General features: G+C 41.7%; 1 protein-coding gene and 1 long non-coding RNA gene across 3 annotated transcripts; both read right to left on the bottom strand.

Moving 5' to 3' along the window:
* Positions 1-3,775: 3,775 nt before the first annotated feature.
* Positions 3,776-11,799, bottom strand: LOC121570398. Of its 2 annotated transcripts, none has more exons than XR_006001449.2 (4): positions 11,613-11,799; positions 9,275-9,836; positions 9,130-9,173; positions 3,776-5,148 (listed from the first exon to the last, which is right to left on the bottom strand). It is a non-coding gene; the product is annotated as an uncharacterized LOC121570398 (long non-coding RNA). The 2 variants fall into 2 exon arrangements; XR_006001448.2 differs by having other exon boundaries at positions 9,722-9,836.
* A 918-nt stretch (positions 11,800-12,717) lies between these two features.
* On the bottom strand, positions 12,718-22,650 carry LOC121570399 (cytoglobin-2). The gene is made up of 3 exons (XM_041881858.1): positions 22,339-22,650; positions 13,828-14,059; positions 12,718-13,719 (listed from the first exon to the last, which is right to left on the bottom strand). The coding sequence occupies exons 1-3, from the start codon at positions 22,479-22,481 to the stop codon at positions 13,561-13,563; spliced, it is 534 nt and encodes a 177-aa protein (XP_041737792.1). The 5' UTR covers positions 22,482-22,650; the 3' UTR covers positions 12,718-13,560.
* Positions 22,651-27,241: the final 4,591 nt, after the last annotated feature.

Raw genomic sequence — 27,241 nt, 5'->3', positions numbered from 1 at the left:
GAATGACTAGGTGTGTCCAAACTTTTGACTGGTACTGTATGTAATGGGGAATTGATAAAAAAAAAAAGAAACAAACAAAGGGCAAACAATTCACATAATGAAACAAAGAATGCGCAAGAATTGTTAGGAGACCACTGAGCGCATTCTGGAGAGCTGAGTGCATGCATTCTGGAGAGAGACATGTCTTCTCCACACACCTCTCCCCTCCCCTCTTGTTGCAACATTTTAAATTATACTCAAGACACATTATCTTCACACATATTTTAGATGCTTTTCACTGACAGACGCAACTCAATCAGATAGACATATTGCCGTTCATGATGCCAAATTCCGGGATTCCCAAATAAGCATAGGCTTACACACTCATAGCTATTTTTAAAAAAAAGTTAAACTTCCTGTGTTGCTAAGTCATGCTCTCTGGTGAAGTATTTTTGAATATTTTTATTTAGACAGTAGTAATTATATACTGAACAAAAATATAAATGCCACATGCAACAATTTCAAAGATTTTACTGAGTTACAGTTCATGAGGAAATCAGTCAATTGAAATAAATTCATTAGGCCCTAATCTATGGATTTCACATGACTGGGAAAACAGATATGCATCTGTTGGTCACAAATACCTTTAAAAAAAAGGTAGGGGCGTGGATCAGAAAACCAGTCAGTATCTGGTGTGACCACCATTTGCCTCATGCAGCGCGACACATCTCCTTTGCATAGAGTTGATCAGGCTGTTGATTGTGGCCTGTGGAATGTTGTCCCACTCCTCTTCAATGGCTGTGTGAAGTTGCTGGATATTGGCGGGAACTGGAACACGCTGTCGTACACGTTGATCCAGAGCATCCCAAACAAGCTCAATGGATGACATGTCTGGTGAGTATGCAGGCCATGGAAGAACTGGGACATTTTCAGCTTCCAGGAATTGTGTACAGATCCTTGCGACATGGGGCCGTGCATTATAATGCTGAAACATGAGGTGATGGCAGCGGATGAATGGCACGACAATGGGCCTCAGGATCTCATCAAGGTACAGTATCAAATTGCCATCAATAAAATGCAATTGTGTTCATTGTCTGTAGCTTATGCCTGCCTATACCATAACCCCAACAGAGTGCTACCATGGGGCACTCTGTTCACAACGTTGGCATCGGCAAACCGCTTGCCCACACGACACCATACACGTGGTCTGCGGTTGTGAGGCCGGTTGGACATACTGCCAAATTCTCTAAAATGACGTTGGAGGAGGCTTATGGTAGAGAAATGAACATTCAATTCTCTGGCAACAGCTCTGGTGGACATTCCTGCAGTTTGTATGCCAATTGCACAATCCTGAAAAACCTCTTAAGGATCGGACCCTTTCTTTCAATTTTCGCCTAAAATGACATACCCAAATCTAACTGCCTGTATCTCAGGACCTGAATCAAGGATATGCATATTCTTGATACATTTGAAAGGAAACACTTTGAAGTTTGTGGAAATGTGAAATTAATGTAGGAGAATATAACACATTAGATCTGGTAAAAGGTAATACAAACAAAAACATGCGTTATTTTTGTACCATCATCTTTGAAATGCAAGAGAAAGGCCACAATATAATATTGCAGTTTAGGCGCAATTTAGATTTTGGCCACTAGATGGCAGCCGTGTGTGTGTGTGCAAAGTTTCAGATTGATCCAGTGAAGCATTGCAATACTGGACTATTTTGTATCAATAATATAATAATAATAATAATATATCAAGTCTTCCCAAATGTGCCTAATTGGTTAATTGATACATTTTCAAGTACTTAACTATAGAGAACATAAAAAAATTATATGGTAATACAAAATGTAAGTTTACACACTCCCAGGAATGTCATACATGATAGATCATTAGCTTATACACTAACTTTCACACATCTAGATGGCCGGGCGGGGTGGGTGTGGAGCCAGAGACAGCAGGGGTTCAAACTGTAGAACCCAGTTCCTACATTTAAATATAAAAATGGGTTTTATCAAACAAAACTATGCTACATTTTATCTCTGGGACCCTTAGAATGACAAATCAGAGCAAGATTACTGAATGTAAGTACATTATTTACCTTCAGAGGTGAATATATACGTTTTTTGATGTGAACTCTCCTCAAACAATAGCATGGTATTTTGTCACTGTAATAGCTACTGTAAATTGGACAGTGCAGTTAGATTAACAAGAATGTAAGATTTCTACCCATATAAGACATGTCTATGTCCTGGAAAGTTTGCTGTTACTTACAACAGTCATGCTAATCACATTAGCGCACGTTAGCTCAACCGTCCCGAATACAGGACACCGATCCCGTAGAGGTTAATCAGCTTCTTGATATGCCACACCTGTCAGATGGATGGATTATCTTGGCAATGGAGAAATGCTCACTAACAGGGATGTAAACACATTTGTGCACAACATTTGAGAGAAATAAGCTTTTTGTGCATATGGATCATTTCTGGGATCTTTTATTTCAGCTCATGAAACATGGGACCAACACTTTACATGTTGCGTTTGTATTTTTGTTCAATGTAGTAAGCCTAGCCTATAGAAAGCTTATGGGATCCTCCTCTTTTTAATATAGGCCATCAAAACTCTGTTTTCAAAGCGTAGCCTGTAGAAATGTTGTACAACATGGGCTTATATGAACACAATATATTCCGCTCAAACTCTGAATGCCAGAGCTCTCATGAAGTGTTTGATTTGATTTTCAATTGCATTTGCGCCAGAGTTGATTCAACCAGTGTGTGTCCAGTGGGACAGTAACAGCCCTACCAACAAGCACCATGTTTCTCCCCCCCGCCACCACTCCCCCAGGACTCAAAGGGCCTTTCAGATGTCTCCACTCCAGGCCTTACTCTGAGGAGGCTTGTAGAAGATGGAGGGACCTCTAACCACCACTTAAATTTTTTGGGGTTGTTCATGGCTGTTGTAACAGCACCTGGTCCATTTATCTCTAGTGGGTATTGCCATCCTTTTGTAGTTTTGAGGGAGGTGGGGAGATTACATTTTTACATTTTGCAGACGCTCTTATCCAGAGCGACTTACAGTTAGTGAATACATATTTTTTTATACTGGCCCCCCGTGGGAATCGAACCCACAACCCTGGCATTGCAAACGCCATGCTCTATCAACTGAGCTACATCCCTGCCGGCCATTCCCTCCCCTACCCTGGACGACGCTGGGCCAATTGTGCGCCGCCCATGAGTCTCCCGGTCGCGGCCGGCTGCGACAGAGCCTGGATTCGAACCAGGGTCTCTAGTGGCACAGTTAGCACTGCGATGCAGTGCCTTAGACCACTGCGCCACTCAGGAGTAGTGATATTGAAAGGAGATCAGAGGTAATGAAAGTCTTCTATACCCTGTCCCAAAGTCTGCATTTATAAACTATTTATTCAGGAACATCTTGTTCTTGTCATGAAACTAGTGTTATTAGCAAAGATAATATTGTGTTGCCTGTAACACCATAGGTATTTTCGTTTGACTTCTTTATGGACCTTTTTTAAGGTCCTTCAATCAATTTGTGGGGTCATTTGCCAGTCTAATGATTTTATAGTAACCACTGTCATGTTGATGGTTGGTGAGATTGGAAGTAAATGACACAAGGCTGTTGTGTCAGCAGCAGAGCTATATTTACCTGCTCACGTTTGTGGATTAATACTGTGGAGTGGAATGATCACTGTTTAATCCTTATGAGGTCATGTGATGTCTTCCTGAGGTATCCGCTTAATGCTTCTTGTTTGGAGTGATTAAAAAAACATAAACATGAACAGATTCAATATCTCAGACTGTGTTTGTTACATGCTGAAGGGTCTCCCATAGGTGGTAATGCAGTAATGGTCATCATGCAGTACATACAATGCAACATTTGGGAGTAGGTAGCCTACAACAAGGGAAAATTACAACCAAGGCCATCAAAATATGTACAAACTAAATAAAACATTTTCAATCTATTTTTTCAATCAGGTGGGGAGAGCAAAGAACAGACATCATTTTGCTTTAGAGAGAAGAAGCAGGTTGTAAGATGACATGTCAGAGGAAAGTCGATTCTGTAACAAACCGTCCTACCAGTAACCACCATCATCACCAGGCTCTGACTCAAGGCAGACGTTTACTAAGGTGACACCAAGCAGCTTTTAAAAATGTAAAGTAAAGTTGGAGCTGTGTTTTGAACATAGGCAGACTAGTAACACACCTCTTTCTGACTGTTGCTCCTTCAATGGGACCAACGGGATGCTACAGGTGTAGGGGAAGAGGTGATTCACTTGCAGGCTTTCTTTCATCACACAACAATGCATTGTGACTGGAGAGGAGTGACAGAGAGGTACAAAACATATGCCTCTTTCCATTGCTCTTTAGATTGAGTAGCCATGGCATACACATCTTCACTACAAGACATTTATGTTCTCTGACATTTGGTAAAATATTTATGGGTTCAAGCGATTCATATTAAACATATTGCTTATCCAAAGCGCCAGTCAAAAACAAGATTTAGGTCACTTGAGGAATGTGAAAGATTACCAAAAACAGCCTACCATTTAAAGTGCATCATTTTAAAGTTCTGCCTCTTCTTTAAAAGCCATTATAATTTACTCAATGGACACAAATCTGTATAGCCCTATTTGCTCAAAGACCAAAAATGACAATAAAATAAAATAATTGTGGCTGTTTGTTGAGGCACGGAAACACTTTCCACCAGTTTTACATTGACCATAGGCCTACTTTAAGCCTTAAGGAAACGTCCAACTCAAGAAACACACAATAAACCAAGATGTTGTACTGTAGATTCAGCTGCACCAAGATGTGATTGGTTGAGGTTTCATTCCCAGAAATGGAATTCTCCTGCCTCAAGCATGAGGAGGGAGGCCTCCTGGGACTGTCCTCTGCTGAAATAACATTAGAGGGATCTGCAGGACAGATGGAGGGTTGAAGATGTGATAGAAAAGGGCCTTGTTGAGCTGGACTGCCCTGGCCTGTTATTAATTCCGGATGCCTTTCATGGCGCTGTGCAGTCTCTGAATACTGGAGAGATAATGGTGCCAGCTTCATCAATACCAGATGACTGAGATGAAGCTGCTGCTGTCGTCTGTAGCATATCCATTTTGGGGTTTAGGTTATAGGATATTTGACCTGTCCAACTACACTGGAAAAATACCCAAAGCACAGGAGTTAACATCATTTTACATTTACGTCATTTAGCAGACGCTCTTATCCAGAGCAACTTACAGTTAGCACATACATTATTTTTATCGAACCCACAACCCTGGCGTTGCAAACGCCATGCTCTACCAACTGAGCTACATCCCCTGCCGGCTATTCCCTCCCCTACCCTGGGCCAATTGTGCGCCGCCCCATGGGTCTCCCGGTCGCGGCCGGCTACGACAGAGCCTGGATTTGAACCAGGATCTCTAGTGGCACAGCTAGCACTGCGATGCAGTGCCTTTGACCACTGCGCCACTCGGGAGATGAACATGTTAGCAAGGGGCTTCATTCAGCAGTGGTATAGTAGCCCTCATGAAAAAGTACTACTGAATTATTACACAAAACCTATTTGTGCAGTAGTGACTATGTAGAGACTTGGGATTGTGTAGTGAATGTATAGTTTATGCACTACTCAAGATACACAAGTAGAGTTTTGTAGTGTTCAGTAGGAAAACAGTAGTGTTTACAGTAGTAATCAGGTAGAGCTTTTTACTACATGATGCAGGTAGTAAATAAGTAGTCAAAATTCTACAGCTTTACTACACATACTTTTCAATAGTAATCAGGTAGAGTTTTTATGCTTGATGTTGGTAGGAAATAAGTCATTTCAACACTACTGCCAACCAACCGCAGATGAAGGCAAAACAGGAAGTAGTTGGTTGTTGTTGGCTAGCTACTGTTTTTGACAATCCCGAATGTAATCATCTTCCATCCTTCGTCATCCTGTCTTTAATAGCCCTTATGCTGGCACCATCTGTAAGTTTAACTTTAGTTTATGTTTTATGAATAGTTTCATGTTGTTGTTTAGCCGTTTATATAACTTTTTACCACATCAAAAAGATTGCTAGCCAAAACGGTCTTGTGTTTAGCCTAGTTGTTTGCTAGCCCCATTGGAATGTAGCTATGTAGCCTCTGTTTTCGTCATGCTAGCTAATAAGTATGTGTGTTTGTATGCAAATGTACAGTATGTTCATATTGGTATACTTACCCATTCTACTAATCTCTTTTAACCTATTGCCAAGGAGGCCCTTGCCATAAGAAGACTGGAGGCCTTTGTTGGTAAGATTAACATTGTTTATTAAATTTATTTCTGTGTTGTCTTAAATGACCTCTGTTAGCAAATGATTGATAATGCTTATATTTGGTTGTCTCTTGTGCTTGTCTTTATTTTCAAAAATGTATATGGTGGAGTAATGTGGCAGCAACAAAAAAGAGGATCTGAATATAGTTAAGTCAAAGCTGAATGAAGACAAGGCCTCAAAGGAATTAACAAAAGTTTAAATATGTAATTTAATATTTAATTTATTTTATTTTAAAAAAGCGGTAATATATATAAGCTTATTATATTTTGTTTGATTACATAACTTCAGTTAGAAACTTGAGGAAATAACATGTGCACTCGTCTAGTAGTGACACAGTAGTCAAACAAGATTACATTTACATTTTAGTAGACGCTCTTATCCAGAGCGACTTACAGTTAGTGAGTGCATACATTTTTATTTTTTATACTGGAATCGAACCCACAACCCTGGCGTTGCAAATGCCATGCTCTACCAACTGAGCTACATCCCTGCCGGCCATTCCCTCCCCTACCCTGGGCCAATTGTGCGCCGCCCCATGGGTCTCCCGGTCGCGGCCGGCTATGACAGAGCCTGGATTCGAACCAGGATCTCTAGTGGCACAGCTAGCACTGCGATGCAGTGCCTTAGACCACTGCGCCACTCAGGAGGACAGAAGGGGGTAAAGCAGGGTTCAGAACACTGAAGATGTCAATAGTGATTTTTAACAGTAGTAAATGTGTCCGTTTTCAATAGTAATTCAAAATGGTTTATGTAGGAAATGAAAAAGGATCAGGAGCAATTCAGTAGTGACATAACACTTCACACACAAATGGCAGTAGTTATTCAATAGGGATTGAGTAGGCAAACAGCAGTAATGTGTAGGCATTACATAGTAATTCAATAGTGAAAATGTAGGAATTGTGTCGATATGTGTAGGTTTTGAGTAGTAGATACCCAAAAGCTCAGTAGTTACACAGTAGTCATCAAGGGAGAATTATGTAGTGACTTGAATAGGAAATATGTAGTGTTCACCAGTAGTGAAACGTCCCAATGTATCACTCATTGCTACTTAAATTACTACATATATCACTACTGGTTTACTACACATCTCAATAGCAATCAAGTAGTAAAACCAGCAGGTTTTGTGTAGATCTCGGGTAGTAGTGCTGAGCAGTAATTCAGTAGTACTTTTCCATTTCTGGTGTTTTAGTTTGAGACATACAGTGGCTTGCGAAATTATTCACCCCCCTTGGCATTTTTCCTATTTTGTTGCCTTACAACCTGGAATTAAAATTGATTTTTGGGGGGTTTGTATCATTTGATTTACACAACATGCCTACCACTTTGAAATGCAAAATATTTTTTATTGTGAAACAAACAAGAAATAAGACAAAAAAACAGAAAACTTGAGCGTGCATAACTATTCACCCCCCCCAAAGTCAATACTTTGTAGAGCCACCTTTTGCAGCAATTACAGCTGCAAGTCTCTTGGGGTATGTCTTTATAAGCTTGGCACATCTAGCCACTGGGATTGTTGCCCATTCTTCAAGGCAAAACTGATCCAGCTCCTTCAAGTTGGATGGGTTCCACTGGTGTAAAGCAATCTTTAATTCATACCACATATTCTCAATTGGATTGAGGTCTGGGCTTTGACTAGGCCATTCCAAGACATTTAAATGTTTCCCCTTAAACCACTCGAGTGTTTCTTTAGCAGTATGCTTAGGGTCATTGTCTTGCTGGAAGGTGAACCTCCGTCCCAGTCTCAAATCTCTGGAAGACCGAAACAGGTTTCCCTCAATAATTTCCCTGTATTTAGCGCCATCCATCATTCCTTCAATTCTGACCTGTTTCCCAGTCCCTGCCGATGAAAAACATCCCCACAGCATGATGCTGCCACCACCATGCTTCACTGTGGGGATGGTGTTCTTGGGGTGATGAGAGGTGTTGGGTTTGCGCCAGTGTTTTCCTTGATGGCCAAAAAGCTCAATTTTAGTCTCATCTGACCAGAGTACCTTCTTCCAAATGTTTGGGGAGTCTCCCACATGCCTTTTGGCGAACACCAAACGTGTTTGCTTATTTTTTTCTTTAAGCAATGGCTTTTTTCTGGCCACTATTCTGTAAAGCCCATGTCTGTGGAGTGTACGGCTTAAAGTGGTCCTATGGACAGATACTCCAATCTCCGCTGTGGAGCTTTGCAGCTCATTCAGGGTTATCGTTGGTCTCTTTGTTGCCTCTCTGATTAATGCCCTCCTTGCCTGGTCCGTGAGTTTTGGTGGGCAGCCCTCTCTTGGCAGGTTTGTTGTGGTGCCATATTCTTTCAATTTTTTAAATAATGGATTTAATGGTGCTCTGTGGGATGTTCAAAGTTTCGGATATTTTTTTACAACCCAACCCTGATCAGTACTTCTCCAGAACATTGTCCCTGACCTGTTTGGAGAGCTCCTTGGTCTTCATGGTGCAGCTTGCTTGGTGGTGCCCCTTGCTTAGTGGTGTTGCAGACTCTGGGGCCTTTCAGAACAGGTGTATATATACTGAGATCATGTGACTGATCATGTGACACTTAGATTGCACACAGGTGGACTTTATTTAACTAATTATGTGACTTCTGAAGGTAATTGGTTGCACCATATCTTATTTAGGGGCTTCACTTTTCCATTATTAATTTTTTAGAATTTTCTGAAACAAGTTATTTTTTTCATTTCACTTCACCAATTTGGACTATTTTGTGTATGTCCATTACATGAAATCCAAATAAAAATCCATTTAAATGACAGGTTGTAATGCAACAAAATAGGAAAAACCCCAAGGGGGGTGAATATTTTTGCAAGGCACTGTAGGATGCAGCCATTGAGAGAACTCACCAGATGTGTAGCCATCAAGGTGAAGACCTGTCTTCAGTTCATGTCTAGAAGAAAAGAGAGAAAAGACGGTACATAAAAGCTGACATGCGGGGGGACATTAATCATTTAGGAAGATATCATGCTATGAATAAATGAATAAACTCACGTCTCTTCATTTGAAAAGACCCACCTCAGATCTGAGAGCTTCTACGCACAGGTAGAGTGAAAGTTCACACTAATACAATAAAGCCTATTTCATTCATCCTGAGTCTTTTTTGTGTGTCCCTTTATTGTCCCATATTTATGAGACCCTGCATGACTCCATTGAACTGGTAGGCTTGGGGAGGTAATGCATTTATAATAACCTTCCACAGAGCTGATGGATTGTTGTTCTCCCACTAAATAATTTAGTGGGAGCAGCGTAGCGGTGAGTACTTGAAAGCTAAATGTGGAACGGGCATACATCTTCTCACTTCATGCATCTCTGCTTCTGCCACATGTTCAATTTTCCCTGCCTCTCGCTTCCTCTCCTCCTCTTGCATTCCTCTCCACATCTTGAAATATCAGACAGCATTCAGTTCTGTAGGCTACTTGTTATTTGACTTTTATGTACCATGTAGACTATAGACTAGAGCTGCATATGCTGTGAGGGTTGTCATTTCTTAGGGTCCACTCCATTGCTCTTCGTGTAGGGCACCTCTTTCTCATTGGCATCATCAACATTGTGCCTGAAATGGGAGTTGAGGGACATTCATCAATCCAGTGTTGTTGATGTTAGCACATTTTGAAGCTTCATTACAGTCCTTGACTTGCCAGTAAGACTGATGCAATTTGTTAATATACAGTCACTCTGTCCAGGACACTCAAATTAGTATGATACTGTATGTTATGTTTGGTTTGGTTATATAATACAGAAGGCTACTGAAGGCAAAAACGGAAGGAGGGCTGTATAATGCGAACGTCTAACAACCCAAAGGTTGCGTGTTTGAATCTCATCATGGATAACTTTAGCATTTTAGCTAATTTGCAACTACTTACTACTTTTTAGCTACTTTGCAACTACTTAGCATGTTAGCTAACCTTAACCTTAATCCTTTAACCTAACTCCTAACCCTAAGATTAATCCTAACAATAACCTTAACCCTAACCTTAACCCTTAACCCCTAACCTTAACCCCTAGCCTAGCTAACGTTAGCCACCTAGCTAACATTAGCCACAACAAATTGGAATTCGTAACAAATCCAGTGTTGTTGATGTTAGCATATATTGCAGCTTCATTACAACCCTTGACTTGTCAGGAAAACTGATAAAACTTGTTGATATATAGTCACTATGAAGCCTAATTTGATATGATCAAATAATGAAGATGTGTCCATGCTTCTGAGCTTGATATGTTGCTGCAGCCACATGACATTATGTGCTGTTGCCATGTGAGTGGTCATGCAAGGCCAGGGGGGCTGAGAGGATTGCACTTTGAGTCAATTAGTAGCCCTCTACTCAAGAGCTCAGATGCATTTCTCTTTATTCATCCCTACATTAGATGCAATTTTGTTAATATATAGTCACTCTGTCCGGGACACTCAAATTAGTATGATGTGTTTGGTATGGTTACATAAGACAGAAGGTTACTTAAGGCAAAAACGAAAGGAGGGAGGTATAACATGAACGACTACCAACCCAAAGGTTGCGTGTTCGAATTTCATCATGGACAACTTTAGCATTATAGCTAATTAACAACTTTGCAACTACTTACTACTTTTTAGCTATTTTTCAACTACTTAGCAAATTATTCCACAAATTAATACATACCATAGCAAATGTAACATGTCATACTTATGTGAGTGTCCCAGATTTTTGTTTACTATGCTACGTCTACCCCTGAGTCCAGGTTGCAGCCGCAGCACTAACCTGGAAACTTTCCACTTGATGTTAGATCAAGATTGTGTATTATTTGAGGAAGACAAGCCATGACTTCCAGGATAGTTTAATGATATAGCATAATTGATCTAGCATTTAGATGATTGCCCCTTGGAGTAATCACACGTTGATCAATGTTTGATTTCATGTTTGATTGGTCTGCCATCTTTAGGTTGTATTCTGTCCATTTGAGACAGAGTTTCTACAGTAATTAGATATCTGTTCAAATAATGAAGTGCTATTGAGACATTTGCTGTAGTTTTCTATGAAGGGCATGAGAACACTTACAAACAGTACACAAATCCCATGAGAGAATTCCATGGCAGTATCAAAATACACTACCGTTAACAGTTCTGATGCACTGTGTGACATAACACTGTGATGTAAGAGGTAAGTTCAAAGCAACCAAAAACTTAAGTATTGAACCAACCAAGATACATTTCACAAAATCTGTATATCAACCTTACCTGTACATGTGACCAGATACATGTGGCTCTGTGTATTATCAACTAACTTTTCCCTCAAGAAGTGAACGTGACCAGAGCAAGAGGCAGAGGATGAGAAAGAGTAAAAACAAGAGTACTTACGGTTCGACTCGGTTTGAGAACTTTCTGTATAGGATGACAGCAATAGTGGTGAGGACCATCGTAGTGGTGCACATAGTCCTATCACATGTATCCCGTCTTGGGGCTGCTGCTGGGTTAGAACACTGGGACCATTGCTCTCATTGAGGGAGAGTAGAATGAGTGTGGTAACAATCAGACAATTTCTGTGTCTCTCTAGCTAGTGGCAAGATTAGCCTGTGGGATTAGCTCAGATCAGGGGAAGGGTTAGGCCCCGTTGCAGGGGCAGGAGGTAAACAGAACCTAGTGTTTGTGGTCTGAGCTCAACCATTTAACCCTCCATCGCCACCAGTGTAGCTTTACAGGGGCACTATGTGCTGTGGCCATTCATGTGGTGTGGGTCGAACTAGCACTGCAGGGCTATCATGGACCCTGATTTTGCTGTAGTAGCACACTCATGCTTAGAGTCACAATTAGTGTTTTGTCTTTATTGTGTAATGTCTCAGTGCATTGACAGCGCAGGGTGTGTAGCCTATATTAAACAAAGAATGCATGCACTTGTAGGCTACTAGAATTCTTGAACTTACTTGAACTTGACCTTGTGTAAAATCATTTATGTAACAAAAACCTAGATTATATAAGGAAAGCTTTCACCTTGGGGACAAAGCATAGCTGTCTTAATGTTTGTGTGTGTTCAAGTTCATGTCATTGTTTTCAGTATCAGATTCGGCATATATGTAAATAACATATCACTACCAGTTCTATTGCACCTTCATAGAAGTCATTGAGTAATCCAGACTCATTATACTAATGTATTGTTACAGCACCTTCTATTGTGTAATGATATCTATATAGGTTGGTATGGGAGAGCACATACGGTACACAAGTCTTTGTTGATGCTGGAATGAAAGGCAACATGTGCACTTGTATTCCCACAACAATCAATGATGTGCAGGGAGAGGTGGCTGGATTCAGAACTGAGCAACGCTCTCTCTGAGGGTCTCGTGACATGTATAAATACCTTTAGGCCTCCTGCTAATCCACCTATCCTTAGGACTGCTGACTCACAGGGAGTAGGCCACAGCAGGATGAAAGAGAGTGCAAATACTTCACAGTGAAAAACAAGTGATTAAGAATAATATGCATGTAATAGGAGCATGGGATGAATAGGATCATGACGTCCATTATAGATCTCATAATTGTTTTGGTTTAATATGTTATTATACAGATACAGGGATTGATAAGAAACATTTACATTGCTTAAATGTGGACACCACACCTCACAAGTTATTTCTCATTTTGTATCAGTCCGAGGTGAGAGAGAGTGAAGTGGATCTGATTCTGAAGTACAATATACTGTACAGGAAACACCAGCAAAGCATCATATGAAATGAACGAAGGCCTTGATGCCAGTGTTAGGGATAAAGAAAGGCACAACCCAGGTTAACAAGTGAGTGATTAGCAGAAGACATACACTCCCCTGTATGTATGTTTTTGGTGTAAAGATAAAAACATGTGTAGGGGAGTGTACTTGTAGACTGTCTCTATGACATTACATACAGTTCTTATATCTGCCAATCCTCAATCTTCAACATAATCTCTTGGTAATGTAACTGAAGAAACATCCAAGATTATATTAGTCTGTGTAGGGCTTATGCTCTACCTCAAACATAAATGCAGATAAACATATACCCATTCACACATTCCAACCAAAGTCAGCACAAACCACCACCCCATCGTTCATAAGAGAGTCTATCAGAAGAACACACCCCACAATGGGGCATGGGAAAGATACAGGGAGGGAGCCATGATGATACATAGGAAGATTCTATGAGCTCTGGAAAGATACATTTCTTCCCTTGAATGGTCAGACGTAGATTGTCCTACTCCTAAACCAAGGCCCAGTAGCAGTCGGTCTCCGGGAGTCCACAGTAGTCACTGACGGTCACTTTGACCCAGACAGACAGATGGTTCACACAGCAGAACTGGAGGCCCAACCCACTTCCTCATACACGCCTGTCACGTGCCAGTAGACTGCATCCAGCAGTTTGGTCCATGCCCCTGCCACCTCTGGAGTGATGTAATCTTGAAAGTCTTCACCCAGCACCTCCAGAATCACCCCACACAGGATCTGGGAAGAGAGAGATAGGGAAATGGAATGAGTGATACATTTGCTTTGGTGTACCTGTGGATAATGGTGGCTAGTTATGTGAAAACATGTTGCCCGGTTCTTCCTCACCTTGAAGTAGACAGGCTCCACCTTGTGTCTGAGTGCATGGGCCTTGCCCACCAGCTTCAGCACAGACACCAACTTGTCCCCGTCATGGAGGTTCTCCACCAGGGTGTTGATGGCGTTCATCACCCTGCGTGCGTGCTTCCTGAGCTGGGCACTCCTCTCCAGCTCCTCAGGGTCCTCCACCTGTTGGAACTGGCTGAAGTACTGCTTGGAGGAGGGGAAGTTCACAAAGAGCCTGTAGAGGAGAGGAGGAGTGTGGGAGACCAGAGTTTGACCAGCTGCTCACCTGATCTCATTGCCCTTCAGCCCTCCACCAGAGCTGGCTAGCTATCCCTCAACTCCAGGTGCAGTACTTGGCCCAGTGAGATATTATAAGTAAACATAATTGGAGCGTGTTGAAACAGCTGCAGAGCATGACTGCCCTTTTAATGTTTAACCACTTTCCAGGATCTGTACAGGTTACGCTTCATTTACTCAACCATGGCCTGAGCACAAGCATGTGCTATTCAAATACAAGATAACTGTGTTTGTAAAAACATACAGTTGAAGTCGGAAGTTTACGTACACCTTAGCCAAATACATTTAAACTCTGTTTTTCACAATTCCTGACATCTAATCCTAGCAAAAATGCACTGTCTTAGGTCAGTTAGGATCACCACTTTATTTTAAAAATGTGAAATGTTAGAATAATATTAGAGAGAATGATTTATTTCAGCTTTTATTTCTTTCATCACATTCCCGGTGGGTCAGAAGTGTACATACACTCAATTAGTATTTGGTAGTATTGCCTTTAAATTGTTTAACTTGGGTCAAACGTTTCGGGGAGCCTTCCACAAGCTTCCCACAATAAGTTGGGTGAATTTTGGCCCATTCCTCCTGACAGAGCTGGTGTAACTGAGTCAGGTTTGTAGGCCTCCTTGCTCACACACGCTTTTTCAGTTCTGCCCACACATTTTCTATAGGATTGAGGTCAGGGCTTTGTGATGGCCACTCCAATACCTTGACGTTGGTGTCCTTAAGCCATTTTGCCACAACTTTGGAAGTATGTTTGGGGTCATTGTCCATTTTGAAGACCCATTTGTGACCAAGCTTTAACTTCCTGACTGATGTCTTGAGATGTTGCTTCAATATATCCACATAATTTTCCTTCCTCATGATGCCATCTATTTTGTGAAGTGCACCAGTCCCTCCTGCAGCAAAGTACCCCCACAGCATGATGCTGCCACCCCCGTGCTTCACGGTTGGGATGGTGTTCTTCGGCTTGCAAGCAACCCCCTTTTTCCTACAAACATAACGATGGTCATCATGGCCAAACAGTTATATTTTTGTTTCATGAGACCAGAGGACATTTCTCCAAAAAGTACGATCTTTGTCTCCATGTGCAGTTGAAAACCGTAGTCAGGCTTTTTTATGGCGGTTTTGGAGCAGTGGCTTCTTCCTTGCTGAGCGGCCTTTCAGGTTATGTCGATATAGGACTCGTTTTACTGTGGATATAGATACTTTTGTACCTGTTTCCTCCAGCATCTTCACAAGGTCCTTTGCTATTGTTCTGGGATTGATTTGCACTTTTCGCACCAAAGTACGTTAATCTTTAGGAGACAGAACGCATCTCCTTCCTGAGCGGTATGACGGCTGCGTGGTCCCATGGTGTTTATACTTGCGTACTATTGTTTGTACAGATGAACGTGGTACCTTCAGGCGTTTGGAAATTGCTCCCAAGGATGAACCAGACTTGTGAGGGTCTACAATTGTTTTTCTGAGGTCTTGGCTGATTTCTTTTGATTTTCCCATGATGTCAAGCAAAGAGGCACTGAGTTTGAAGGTAGGCCTTGAAATACATCCACAGGTACACCTCCAATTGACTCAAATTATGTCAATTAGCCTATCAGAAGCTTCTAAAGCTATGACATCATTTTCTGGAATTTTCCAAGCTGTTTAAAGGCACAGTCAACTTAGTGTATGTAAACTTCTGACCCACTGGAATTGTGATACAGTGAATTATAAGTGAAATAATATGTCTGTAAACAATTGTTGGAAAAATTACTTGTGTCATGCACAAAGTAGATGTCCTAACCGACTTGCCAAAACTATAGTTTGTTAACAAGAAATTTGTGGAGTGGTTGAAAAACTAGTTTTAATGACTCCAACCTAAGTGTATGTAAACTTCCGACTTCAACTGAACATTTCTTCCAGCTGATAAGGCAGAATAAATGTTTGTCAGTTAACAAAAACAAACTGAGTGATGTAAAAAATGAATAAAAATAATAATAAATAGCACAATTATATCATGTACCACAATGTAGAGCAAGGCATTGGTAAGAATCCATTCAGTATGACACCCAGCCTGTCATCATGCTACAGGTCTGTGTACATCCTGGCATTTCAGTGGCTACCGCTATGTTCTCCTGAGTCTAGGAGATCTGTTGGTCCCGGTGATTGATTTATTTGGAATATCCACTGAGTACAACCCAGGCAATAACACGGTATAGCGATTCCAATTGTTTCCAATGTGGTCCCTGATGTCTGGTCTCAGTGGCTGACAGTGACTGGATACAAGCTGCACAGCGCTCCCCTAAAACTCACAAAGCTGCTGTGGTGTAAATTCAACAGCAGGGACACCTGAAGTCAATATTAAATGAATCACTCTTTATTATCAGTTAACTGGAGAGGTTACAACAACATGTTCCCTCACACTGCCTTTCATAATCTCCATGTCTGGCCGTATGATTAGTGGACCAACAGTGAAGTGCGCTAATGAGCTTGAGATGGTTAGTTGGTTGCTCGTGTAATTACACACTGAAATAAACGGTCAGAATGGCTGTGTGTACTCAGGCAGCAGTGACTTCATCTGCTGCTTCCCTCTCACTGTGTTAGTCGGGGTTGGAGACAATTAGCTCTACATCATAGGGATATACCATATGGTTGGTTTGGACGGATGCACCTACACCCACACTCATGTTCAACATTGGTGTGCTACAGTATTTGTGTATTCCTATCAGCTCTTGTAAACACCCAAACAATGTATTAGAATAAGACATATACCTTACTTACCACCCATCTAATTCTATATAATTTAAAAACAGAATACCTCAAATGATGATATAGGTTTTCTTTGTGGAATTAACTGGTTTGACCACCAGAGACCACATTGTGAAAGAGAGTAGTACTGAGCAATAAGCTACAGCCTACAGTGACCAGGACAGATACAATACAGCTGTCTGTGTGTATCTGTTCCAGATGTCCCATACCTCTATCCTTTTAAACCCATAACAGAAAAGGGATGCCCTATGGGGAAGGCATTGTGTTTCGATGAAAGCACATTGCTTCCACTATCTTCACCTGTGAAATCAAGTGTTGGGAGGAATCAGAGAAGGAAGACAGAGGAGGGGGTGTCTCATTCTCTTCTGCTTAAAGTGGAGGGTCTATGCATGTGCTAATTCAATGACATTCAATTGTAAAGCCAGATCGTCTGTTTCACTCATAAGTAGTGAAGACAGTGGTGTTTAATCTCTCCCATGACCTGTGGTTGCTGCATATAAATAGCCTCATTAGTGTTTTATATCATCAGCCTGTTGATCCTACTCTGGGATAGGGCTCATTTCTGAAATAGTTTCATGGTTATTATGAAAGTTACATACTTGCCCTGAGTGGAAATTGAATAGGTATTTGATAAATGCAAATACAACTACCTATGGATACCCTGGATTTTGTTACAATGAGATGCATCACCGATACAATACTTTTCAGAGAGCTATGGGTATTTTGCATTGGATATTTTAGTTTTTAGAGGACTAAATGAACCAAGCATAGCTTTTAGTATTAAACTGACAGAGAGAGAAGGAAGTTGAGGTTTGAGGTTTGACATTATACCTGAACATGCCTTCAAATCTCCAAAGATTCAAAGACCCCTTAACAGCTAAAGTTTACTCCCTGTAAGTGCTCCATGTCACCATATAATACTACGGGCATTTGGAATGCCTCAGAGCAATTTGAGGTTTTAAGTACCGGTACTCAAGTATTGCATGAAATGAAAGCATTGCAATTTATGACAAAGATTATGTCCTTTTGATAAACATGTTCTTAACATCAAAACAGAAGGGAAGCAGACAGAGGCTGGGATAGACTAGGGAGGTAACTGTACTGAAAATATAGGAACTGCTCTTTCGGGGTCAAGTGGATAATTTAACTTGGCTCTATTGATTACCCCTCATTCTTGGGATTCCTGGCTGAGGATCTAAAGACTGTAGAGGACGTGAACGGAGGGAAGAAGAGGACATCTAATCAAGCTGTCATAAGACCTGTGTGTAAGAGACACTCTGAAGTCCTAGAAAAAGGGAAATTCTCAGGTCACACAGTGCGATTTTGCCTTCAGGTATAATACCATATCATTTAGGTAATCATATTGTTTCCAGGAGTAATTTTAGAATCTTCCAACGTATACTGAAAATGTTTTTTTCATATGGTACAGATGTAGGATCTTCCTTTGAACCAGTTTTCTACAGTAGGAAAATAATCCTGCAGAAACAGGAAATGTGAATTATTATGAGGATTATAATTAATTAACATTTTTGTAGGGTTTAATACATTTTTCGTAAAGGAAAATCAAGTCTAAAATTTCAGTGGAAATTACAAACTTCAGAAGCCTTTTTAACCTCAAATACACACTACAAGTTTTACATTTCCTGCATTGCAGGAGAGCTATCCTGCAACAGGGTGATACAATTAAGATCCTACTACATCTGTACTGTGTCTGAAGTGGTGGCTTAGTTATAGTTATTCTACAGTTTTCAAAGCTGGTACAGTACTCTGATCGTTGACACATCTAAATTGCAACATTGCACTAAGACACTGACACACATCAGTCTGTGACAGAGCACGTATCTTCATATGATATTCTTTGTCAACCTTTCTTTCAACTCCTACAGGTGTAAGATCTTAATTTGATCACCCTGTTGCAGGAGAACTTTACTGCAATGCAGGACATTTACAAATTGTAGTGTATTGGAGGTTCTGAAGTTTGTAATTTCCACTTTGAAATTTCATTCTTGATTTTCCCTTATTACATTTTTTATAAATCCCTACAACAATTTCCATTATAATCCACATAATAATTCACATTTACTTAGCTATATAGAAGGTGTACCAGTACCGAGTCGATGTGCAGGGATACGAGGTAATTGAGGTAGATATGTAAATATAACTAGGAATAAAGTGACAGTAAAGTGATAGTAACAGTAGCAGCAGCATATGTGATGACTCAAATAAAGTTAGTGCAAAAAGGGTCAATGCAGATAGTCCGGGTAGCTATTTGGTTAACTATTTAGCAAACTATTTAGCAGTCTTATGGCTTGGTGTACAAGCTGTTCAGGGTCCTGCTGGTTCCAGACTTGGTGCATTGGTACCGCTTGCCGTGCGGTAGCAGAGAGAACAGTCTATGACTTCGGTGGCTGGAGTCTTTGACAATTTCTAGGGCCTTCCTTTGACACAGCCTGGTATAGAGGTCCTGGATGGCAGGGAGCTCAGCCCCAGTGATGTACTTGGCTGTCCGCACTACCCTCTGTAGTGCCTTGTGGTCGGATGCCAAGCAGTTGCCATAAGAAGTGGTGTGCAGCCAGTCAAGATTTTCTCAATGGTGCAGTTGTATAACTTTTTGAGAATCTGAGGGCCCATGACAAATCTTTTCAGCCTCCTGAGCGGGAAGTGGCGTTGTTGTGCCCTTTCACGACTGTGTTTGTATGTTTGGACCATGATAGATCCTTAGTGATGTGGACACCGAGGAACTCGACGCTCTCAATTCGCTCCACTACAGCCCTGTTGATGTGAATGGGGGCATGCTCGGCCCTCCGTTTCCTGTAGCCCACAATCAGCTCCTTTGTCTTGCTGACGTTGAGGGAGAGGTTGTTGTCCTGGCACCACACTGCCAGGTCTCTGACCTCCTCCCTATAGGCTGTCTCATCATCGTCTGTGATCAGGCCTACCACCGTCGTGTTGTCGGCAAATAATAATAATATGCCATTTAGCAGACGCTTTTATCCAAAGCGACTTACAGTCATACGTGCATACATTTTTTGTGTATGGGTGGTCCCGGGGATCGAACCCACTACCTTGGCGTTACAAGCGCCGTGCTCTACCAGCTGAGCTACAGAGGACCACAAACTTAATGATGGTAATGAGGGAGTACAGGAGGGGACTAAGCATGCACCCATGAGGGTCCCCGTGTTGAGAGTCAGTGTGGCGGATGTGTTGTTGCCTACCCTCACCACCTGGGGACGTCCCGGCAGGAAATCCAAGATCCAGTTGAAGAGGGAGGTGTTCAGTCCCAGGGTCCTTAGCTTAGTGATGAGCTTGGAGGGTACTATGGTGTTGAACACTGAGCTATAGTAAATGAACAGCATTCTAATGTAGGTGTTCCTTTTGTCCATGTGGGAAAGGGCAGTGTGGAGTGCAATAGAGATTGCGTCATCTGTGGATCTGTTGGGGAGGTATGCGAATTGGAGTGGGTCCAGGGTGTCTAGGATGATGGTGTTGATGTGAGCAATGACCAGCCTTTCAAAGCATTTCATGGCTACAGATGTGAGTGCTACGGGGCAATAGTCATTTACACAGGTTACCTTGACATTCTTGTGCACAGGGACTATGGTGTTCTGCTTGACACATGTAGGTATTACAGACTGGTTCAGGGAGAGGTTGAAAATGTCAGTGAAGACACTTGTCAGCTGGTCAGAGCTTGCTCTGAGTACGCGTCCTGGTAATCCGTCTTGCGGCCTTGTGAATGTTAACCTGTTTAAAGTTCTTACTCACATTGGCTACGGAGAGCATGATCACACAGTCATCTGGAACAGCTGGTGCTCTCACACATGGTTCAGTGTTGCTTGCCTCGAAGCGAGCATTTAATGCATTTAGCTCGTCTGGTGGGCTTGCGTCACTGGGCAGTTCGCGGCTGGGTTTCCCTTTGTAATCTGTGATAGTTTGCAAGCCCTGCCACATCCGACGAGCATCAGAGCTGGTGTAGTAGGATTCAATCTTAGTCCTGTAAGCGGCAGCTGTAGCCTTTAGCTCAGTCCGCATGTTGCCTATAATCCAGAGACTAATGTGATAAACTCCTCAATGCCATCGGATGAGTCCCGGAACATATTCCAGTATGTGCTAGCGAAACAGTCCTGTAGATTAAAATCTGCTTCTTTGGACCACTTCCGTATTGAGCGTGTCACTAGTACTTCCTGTTTGAGTTTTTGCTTGTAAACAGGAATCAGGAGGATATAGTTATAGTCAGATTTGTCAAATGGACGGCGAGGGAGAGCTTTGTATGTGTTTCTGTGTGTGGGGTAAAGGTGATCTAAAATTGCTGGTAGAAATTAGGTAAAACGGATTTCAGTTTTCCTGCATCAAAATCACCAGCCACTAGGAGCCTTTGGATGAGCATTTTCTTGTTTGCTTATGGCCCTATACAGCTCGTTGAGTGCGGTCTTAGTGCCAGCATCGGTTTGTGGTGGTAAATAGACGGCTACAAAAAATATAGATGAAAACTCTCTTGGTACATAGTTATTGACTTGTGAGGGGCAATGCTGTCTCATGGTGCAAACCTCACCACTCCAAAGGCCTTGCTCATCACAAATGGTCACAGAGGTTAGCTGCTGCTTGTCTGCTGTAATATATAGACAGTAAGTATACAGTAAGTCATGTACGGTAGTATACCCAAAGCTATCTGCCTTTGAATGGTTTGATACAGTATAATAACCTCCTGTCCACTATGTAATGATGAATGGAGGGAGTGTCCCTGATCACTCATCTTCATGGGGCTCAATGAGGGATTAGACAGAGACATCCCTGTGAGGGTTCAGTGAGTTAGGTCAGAGATCCCTGGTCTGCAGATATGTGAAACATGATCTGCCCTCAGGGAGGGAGCACCTGCAGAGCCAAATATGTCAGCTTGGAATAAGCAGCAAGATGGATTGAGCTGCACACTTTTCCCTCTGCTTCTGCCAACTGATAGGAATATGGATAGTAAGGGAGCCAATTTCAGATGCAATAGCTCAGAGATGAGTGATGGCGCCCTCTCTAACAGACTGAGAGCGCGCAAGTCAAGTCAATTGTCATGTTACAATCTTCACACTTTGTTAAAATAACTTTTAGTTCCCATCACCTATAGTGGGGATCATGCAAGGGTCATGGAGAGATTGTAATCTAGGTTGCAAGAACATTGTTATTTATTACAATCAACTATTGCAACACGATTAGGTAAAAACAACCATGAGCAAGATAAGGAGCCATGTGCAATTGCCATGTTGCAATGTAATAAATAAGGAGAAGCAAACTCACACAGCAAGAACAATATGTGTGTGGTGTGTTGAAAGTGTTAGCATTCAATAAGTTACAGCTCTTCTGTCACCAGCCCTCCACAACTCCCCAAATGGAAATGTGTGCACCTAGGCAAGTTTATTAGTGTCTTTAGACTGACAATTTCAAGATGTTATAGGCAAGAAACAAGGGAAAGAGAGTATAGGTAAAGTTTACCTGATGAGAATGGCCACCCCGACATCATCGCAGTTCTGGTAGACTTTGGCCCAGGTGTCCTTGATCATCTCTCTCTCTGAGTCAGAGAGTGGGTCTGGGCCCTCCAGGCGATCTGCCTTTACCTCTCCCTGCTCCCTCTCCATCCAGGAGTCCTATAGTGCTGCAGGAGCGGTGTGTTGAAGACAAGTGATGAGTCCCAAAGAACACAACCCCCACCCAGTTCCCTTTGTTTACACAGTCACTCTCTTGTTCAAACGATCCCCTTTTTATTACCCTTCTCTTGCTGAGAGACCCTCTGGTCCCCTCTCTCAACCTTTTCTGAGTGAGTGAATGAGGCACACACTAAAAAGCGAGAGGAAGAGAGTGCACACAGAGTAAGGAGGAGCCACACACCTCTCTCTCTCTCTCTCTCTCTCTCTCTCTCTCTCCCTCTCTCTCTCTCTCTCTCTCTCTCTCTCTCTCTCTCTCTCTCTCTCTCTCTCTCTCTCTCTCTCTCTCTCTCTCTCTCTCTCTCTCTCTCTCTCTCTCTCTCTCTCTCTCTCTCTCTCTCTCTCTCTCTCTCTCTCTCCCCTCTCCCAATTTGGTACTTGCCTATTTTATGTTTTTGTGTGTTCATGTGTGTGTGTGTGTGTGTGTGTGTGTGTGTGTGTGTGTGTTATGGGAGGGGATATTGAGAGGAAAAGCATTCAGATTTTTCAAGAGTAATATGTGAAAAACAAATCGAAATCAAATCAAATCAAATTTTATTGGTCACATACACATGTTTAGCAGATGTTATTGTAGGTGTAGCAAAATGCTTGTGTTTCTAGCTCCAACAGTGCAGTAATATCTAACAATTCACAACAATCCACATAATATACACAATCTAAAAGTAAAAGACAGTTAACAGCTATAGGGCATCGTGAAAATGATCTGCATTAGACAAAACGTTATGTTTTCTCTCATATGAACACAGATAAAGGGCATTGCTCAACAGATTAAGGTATGCTAGAAATGCAGCAGTCTTTTGTTGGTTTAGTCTTCCTCCATAAAAAAAGGAGAGATCATATCAGTAACTAGAATTGTATTTCTGTTGTCCACAGGCACACTCCCTGAAGTATCACGTTGCACGTTTACAAACCCTGACATTTCTTGGCTTGTTAACTGTTGGCAGTGTTATCTACAGAATTATGAAGGGATTATGAATTAAGTTTTACCCTCCTTTTTCTTTTGAGATTGTGCTTTGACATTGGTGCAGAAGTTACCTTATTATCTCACAATCTCCTTCTTGTAAGGGATCGGGGGTTGGCTGGGTCTAGACAGAGTCTGACACTTCCCCGATCTACAGAGAGGGGGAGTCATCAGACTCGATCTGGTTCACCTGAGTTCTGAGCACACCTGTCAGTAATTAGTGTAGGATTTAAGGTGTGCTCAGAAGTTCAGTCGGTGCGAGGTATTGTTCCATTGTGACTTGCTAAGCGTTTTGTTCCGAGAGAGAGAGAGAGAGAGTTTGTTGTTTTTGATTACCCGTGTATCCGACCTGTGCCTTGTTGTTTGACTCCCCGAATTGCTTAATCCTCTACTTGTCTACCCCAGTGATTACCGTCCTCTGATCCTGTGCCTGTGACCTCGACTACGACTAAGCCCGCTCCCTTGGTACCTCTGCCTGTCTCTGCCTGGCCCGGTTTTGACCACAGCCCGCCCGACCACGATTAAGCTATTCCCTTGTCTGTACTCTAATAAAGCATCGCTATTCTGCGATTGGATCTTACCACTCTGTCCGAGTATTCATTACACTTCTTTACTTCCTTGTGGTTTGGCAATAATAGATACAGTAACTACATAGGGGGTTGGGGACCTAATTAACAAGAGACTTGTGGATTGGATGTGTAAACAGGAAGTAGGTTACATGGTAGTTAGAAAAAACTATCAAATAAATCAAATCAAATCAAAATTTATTGGCCACATGCACCGAATACAACAGGTGCAGACATTACAGTGAAATGCTTACTTACAGCCCTTAACCAACAGTGCATTTATTTTTTATAAAAAAAAGTTAAATAAAACAACAACAAAAAAGTGTTGAGAAAAAAAGAGCAGAAGTAAAATAAAATAACAGTAGGGAGGCTATATATACAGGGGGGTACCGGTGCAGAGTCAATGTGCGGGGGCACCGGCTAGTTGAGGTAGTTTAAGTAATATGTACATGTGGGTAGAGTTAAAGTGACTATGCATAAATAATTAACAGAGTAGCAGCAGCATAAAAAGATGGGGTGTGGGGTGTGGGGTGGGGGTGGGGGGCAGTGCAAATAATCCAGGTAGCCATGATTAGCTGTTCAGGAGTCTTATGGGTTAGGGTTACAAGCTTGTAATAAGGGTTACAAGCTTGAGTTGATACATGTTGAACACCTTGCTTTGTGAGGTCCAATTTCTGTAAAAGTTCTTCAAAAATTCCGTCAAGGAAATCTATGTAAAACATGAAAGCTGTCCATAGAGAGGACAGTTTTTCATTTGTAATCTTTCATATGAGAGGGATCGACGTTTTGTAAGATATAAACTTGAAGGAATTTGTCATCTCAGTAAAGTAGTGTGCACTTGAACACATACCATTGTAATAACCAAGGATTAAGGACAGGTTTGCTGGGTGTGGATGTTGTTTTGTCAATCAAAAATATATCGGGAGTAGGTTAGTCAAGCGGTGAGCAGTGCACAACAAGCTGGAGCATGTGCCACTGTGACACTGTCATTGATATTGTGAATTTGATACTCTGGACTGCTTTCCACATGATGCTAATGATCTTCCAGGGTCTTCAGTAGGCTTTAGCTTACACTCACACGGCTTGCAAAGTGTTTCACATAAAAAATATATTTGTTGCAGCACTGATCTTTCTCTTTATGTCCTGGCATATTAGTGTGTAGCCCAAACTGTTCGGACGCTACAGACAGAAGTTGGCAGATCGCCTGTACTGACTTCAGAGTCCCAAGACACTTGAGAACACCATCGTGTTCGTGAGAGTCTCATCTTCCAAAAGAGGGGTCCTAATAGTTTTCTAGGCCAAACCGTTCGGACGCTACAGACGATTTTGTGAAAAAGACTGATTTTCGGGATGTCTCATGGTCTGACAAACACCGCTCTAGCTCTGTCACCTTTCACCGCAGATGCGAAATTGCGACATAGGCAGACGTGGTGGATTGAGACGCATCCAATGCAAAAAAAAACTAAACATATTGTAATGACCCAGCTGGGTCATAAAGTAAAAGAGAGACGGGCACCAGGTGTACAGGCAGAACACAGGTTTATTCCTGAATGGGCTATTGTTCAGGCCACAGCCCACGCCGCTAAACCTCGAACATACACAAATAGAACATGTCAAATCAATGGTCCCGAACAGAAGAGAGAGAGATGAGACCGTAACCCCTATTTAATCATTCCAAAACCCCGCGGGATTACCCATCATACCCCCCCAACCTTTCCATCTGTCCTGGCATATTTAACCCCTGCTAGTACCCATGAGAACGATAACACATCCATGAACACAGAACACAATACAGGGTCGTTACAATATCAATAGCTTAAACTGACAGATTTGGATGTTTGTTTTAATATTTATTATGCTAATTAGATTTCCGCGTATATATAGATCAGAGATGTCCTGTCAACACAGCAGTAGTGCATCACATCAGTACCATCCGCATGATAATTGCTGCAAGAAGCAAATCAGATGTTCAACTAAACTCTTGACTTCAAGCCCAAAGTTCGGCAGATGGCGATATTGAGTCATTTCATCTTACCATCCAAACGCATTGTATGCAGCCGGCAATACATTCGTATCCCTAGTGACCTCTTCCTACCTAAAACATTCTCCATTCAGGCTGCATAGGCTTCACTTTCCTCATTAGCTTTATTTAATGTAGAGAATGTCGGAAAAAAACATTTTCCACCGCCCTGCTACAGTGGCTAAATGCTAATCCCCAATGTTGTATTTCACATTCAGCCAATCAGGTTGCGGCAGACTGTTTTTTCACCCCTAACAGTGGAGGTGTCAAAATACTAATAAAACCTAGTGGTCAAACAGGGAAATGGTTCCAATCATTTTTACACCATTCGTTTTTTTCCCCATAGGGGATTTTATAAACACTTAAAATAAGGGCTGTGTTTCGTGTAGGCTTACATTGGTATGACGTTTTGATAACCATGTAAATCTCTCTGAGTTTTATCAGCATATTCTGCTCTATTTATTCTCATATTCGAAAATGCTAATTAGCATCAAAGTAGACATCATGCAAGACCTCAAATCCCTGGAAACTCCGACTCTGATCTTTTCGACTCATTCAGTCAAAATAACAAATCTTTTGACTCATTTCGTTCATTTGAGTAAGTAATGCCCAGAGCATGCAGGACCACTGACCAGCAAATGATGAACTAAAAACACCAAACAGTCATGATTCTTACAAGCCTCTCATTCACATTTCATAAATCCTGCTGCAGGTAGGACTCATTACAGCCAGCACTAGCAGGTCAAACGAACCACTAAAGTCATTGTCATTAACTGAACAGTCAGTAAAAAGAGTCGTTCAAAAATAATGAATTGTTCACGAACTTCACATCACTAGTTGAAACCAATACTGTTCTCAGGGCGAGTCTCCCGGTTTTGACTAGCAGAAGTGATTTTTCGTAGCAGGTAATGAAAACTTAAGCAGCAGGTTAAGAGAATTTACGCAGCAGGTTAGTAGAATAAGATGGACGGTAACGACTTGAAACGACTCAATATCGCCATCTGCCGGCTACTTGACTCCCAGTGTAAGAATCAATATAACTAATTGATTCAAAAACACTCCCGTTTCCACCTAAAAATAAATACATTGCTAACTCAAATGGATAACAACTAATAACATGCTTCAGGTCTGTCACATTAATTAAATA

The sequence above is a fragment of the Coregonus clupeaformis genome, chromosome 7 (assembly GCF_020615455.1).
Source record: "Coregonus clupeaformis isolate EN_2021a chromosome 7, ASM2061545v1, whole genome shotgun sequence".
NCBI classification, from domain to species: domain Eukaryota; kingdom Metazoa; phylum Chordata; class Actinopteri; order Salmoniformes; family Salmonidae; genus Coregonus; species Coregonus clupeaformis.
Note: the sequence above shows the minus strand (reverse complement) of the source record. Positions and strands in the feature narration are given on the sequence as shown.

Bases quoted from the DNA above. Each gene is read 5' to 3' on its own strand.
- LOC121570399 (XM_041881858.1), bottom strand. From the start codon at position 22,481: ATGGAGAGGGAGCAGGGAGAGGTAAAGGCAGATCGCCTGGAGGGCCCA. The intron at 14,060-22,338 runs GTAAACTTTACC...TCTCCTCTACAG, and splicing joins GGGGTGGCCATTCTCATCAG to GCTCTTTGTGAACTTCCCCT. The intron at 13,720-13,827 runs GTGAGGAAGAAC...CTCTCTTCCCAG, and splicing joins TGGAGCCTGTCTACTTCAAG to ATCCTGTGTGGGGTGATTCT.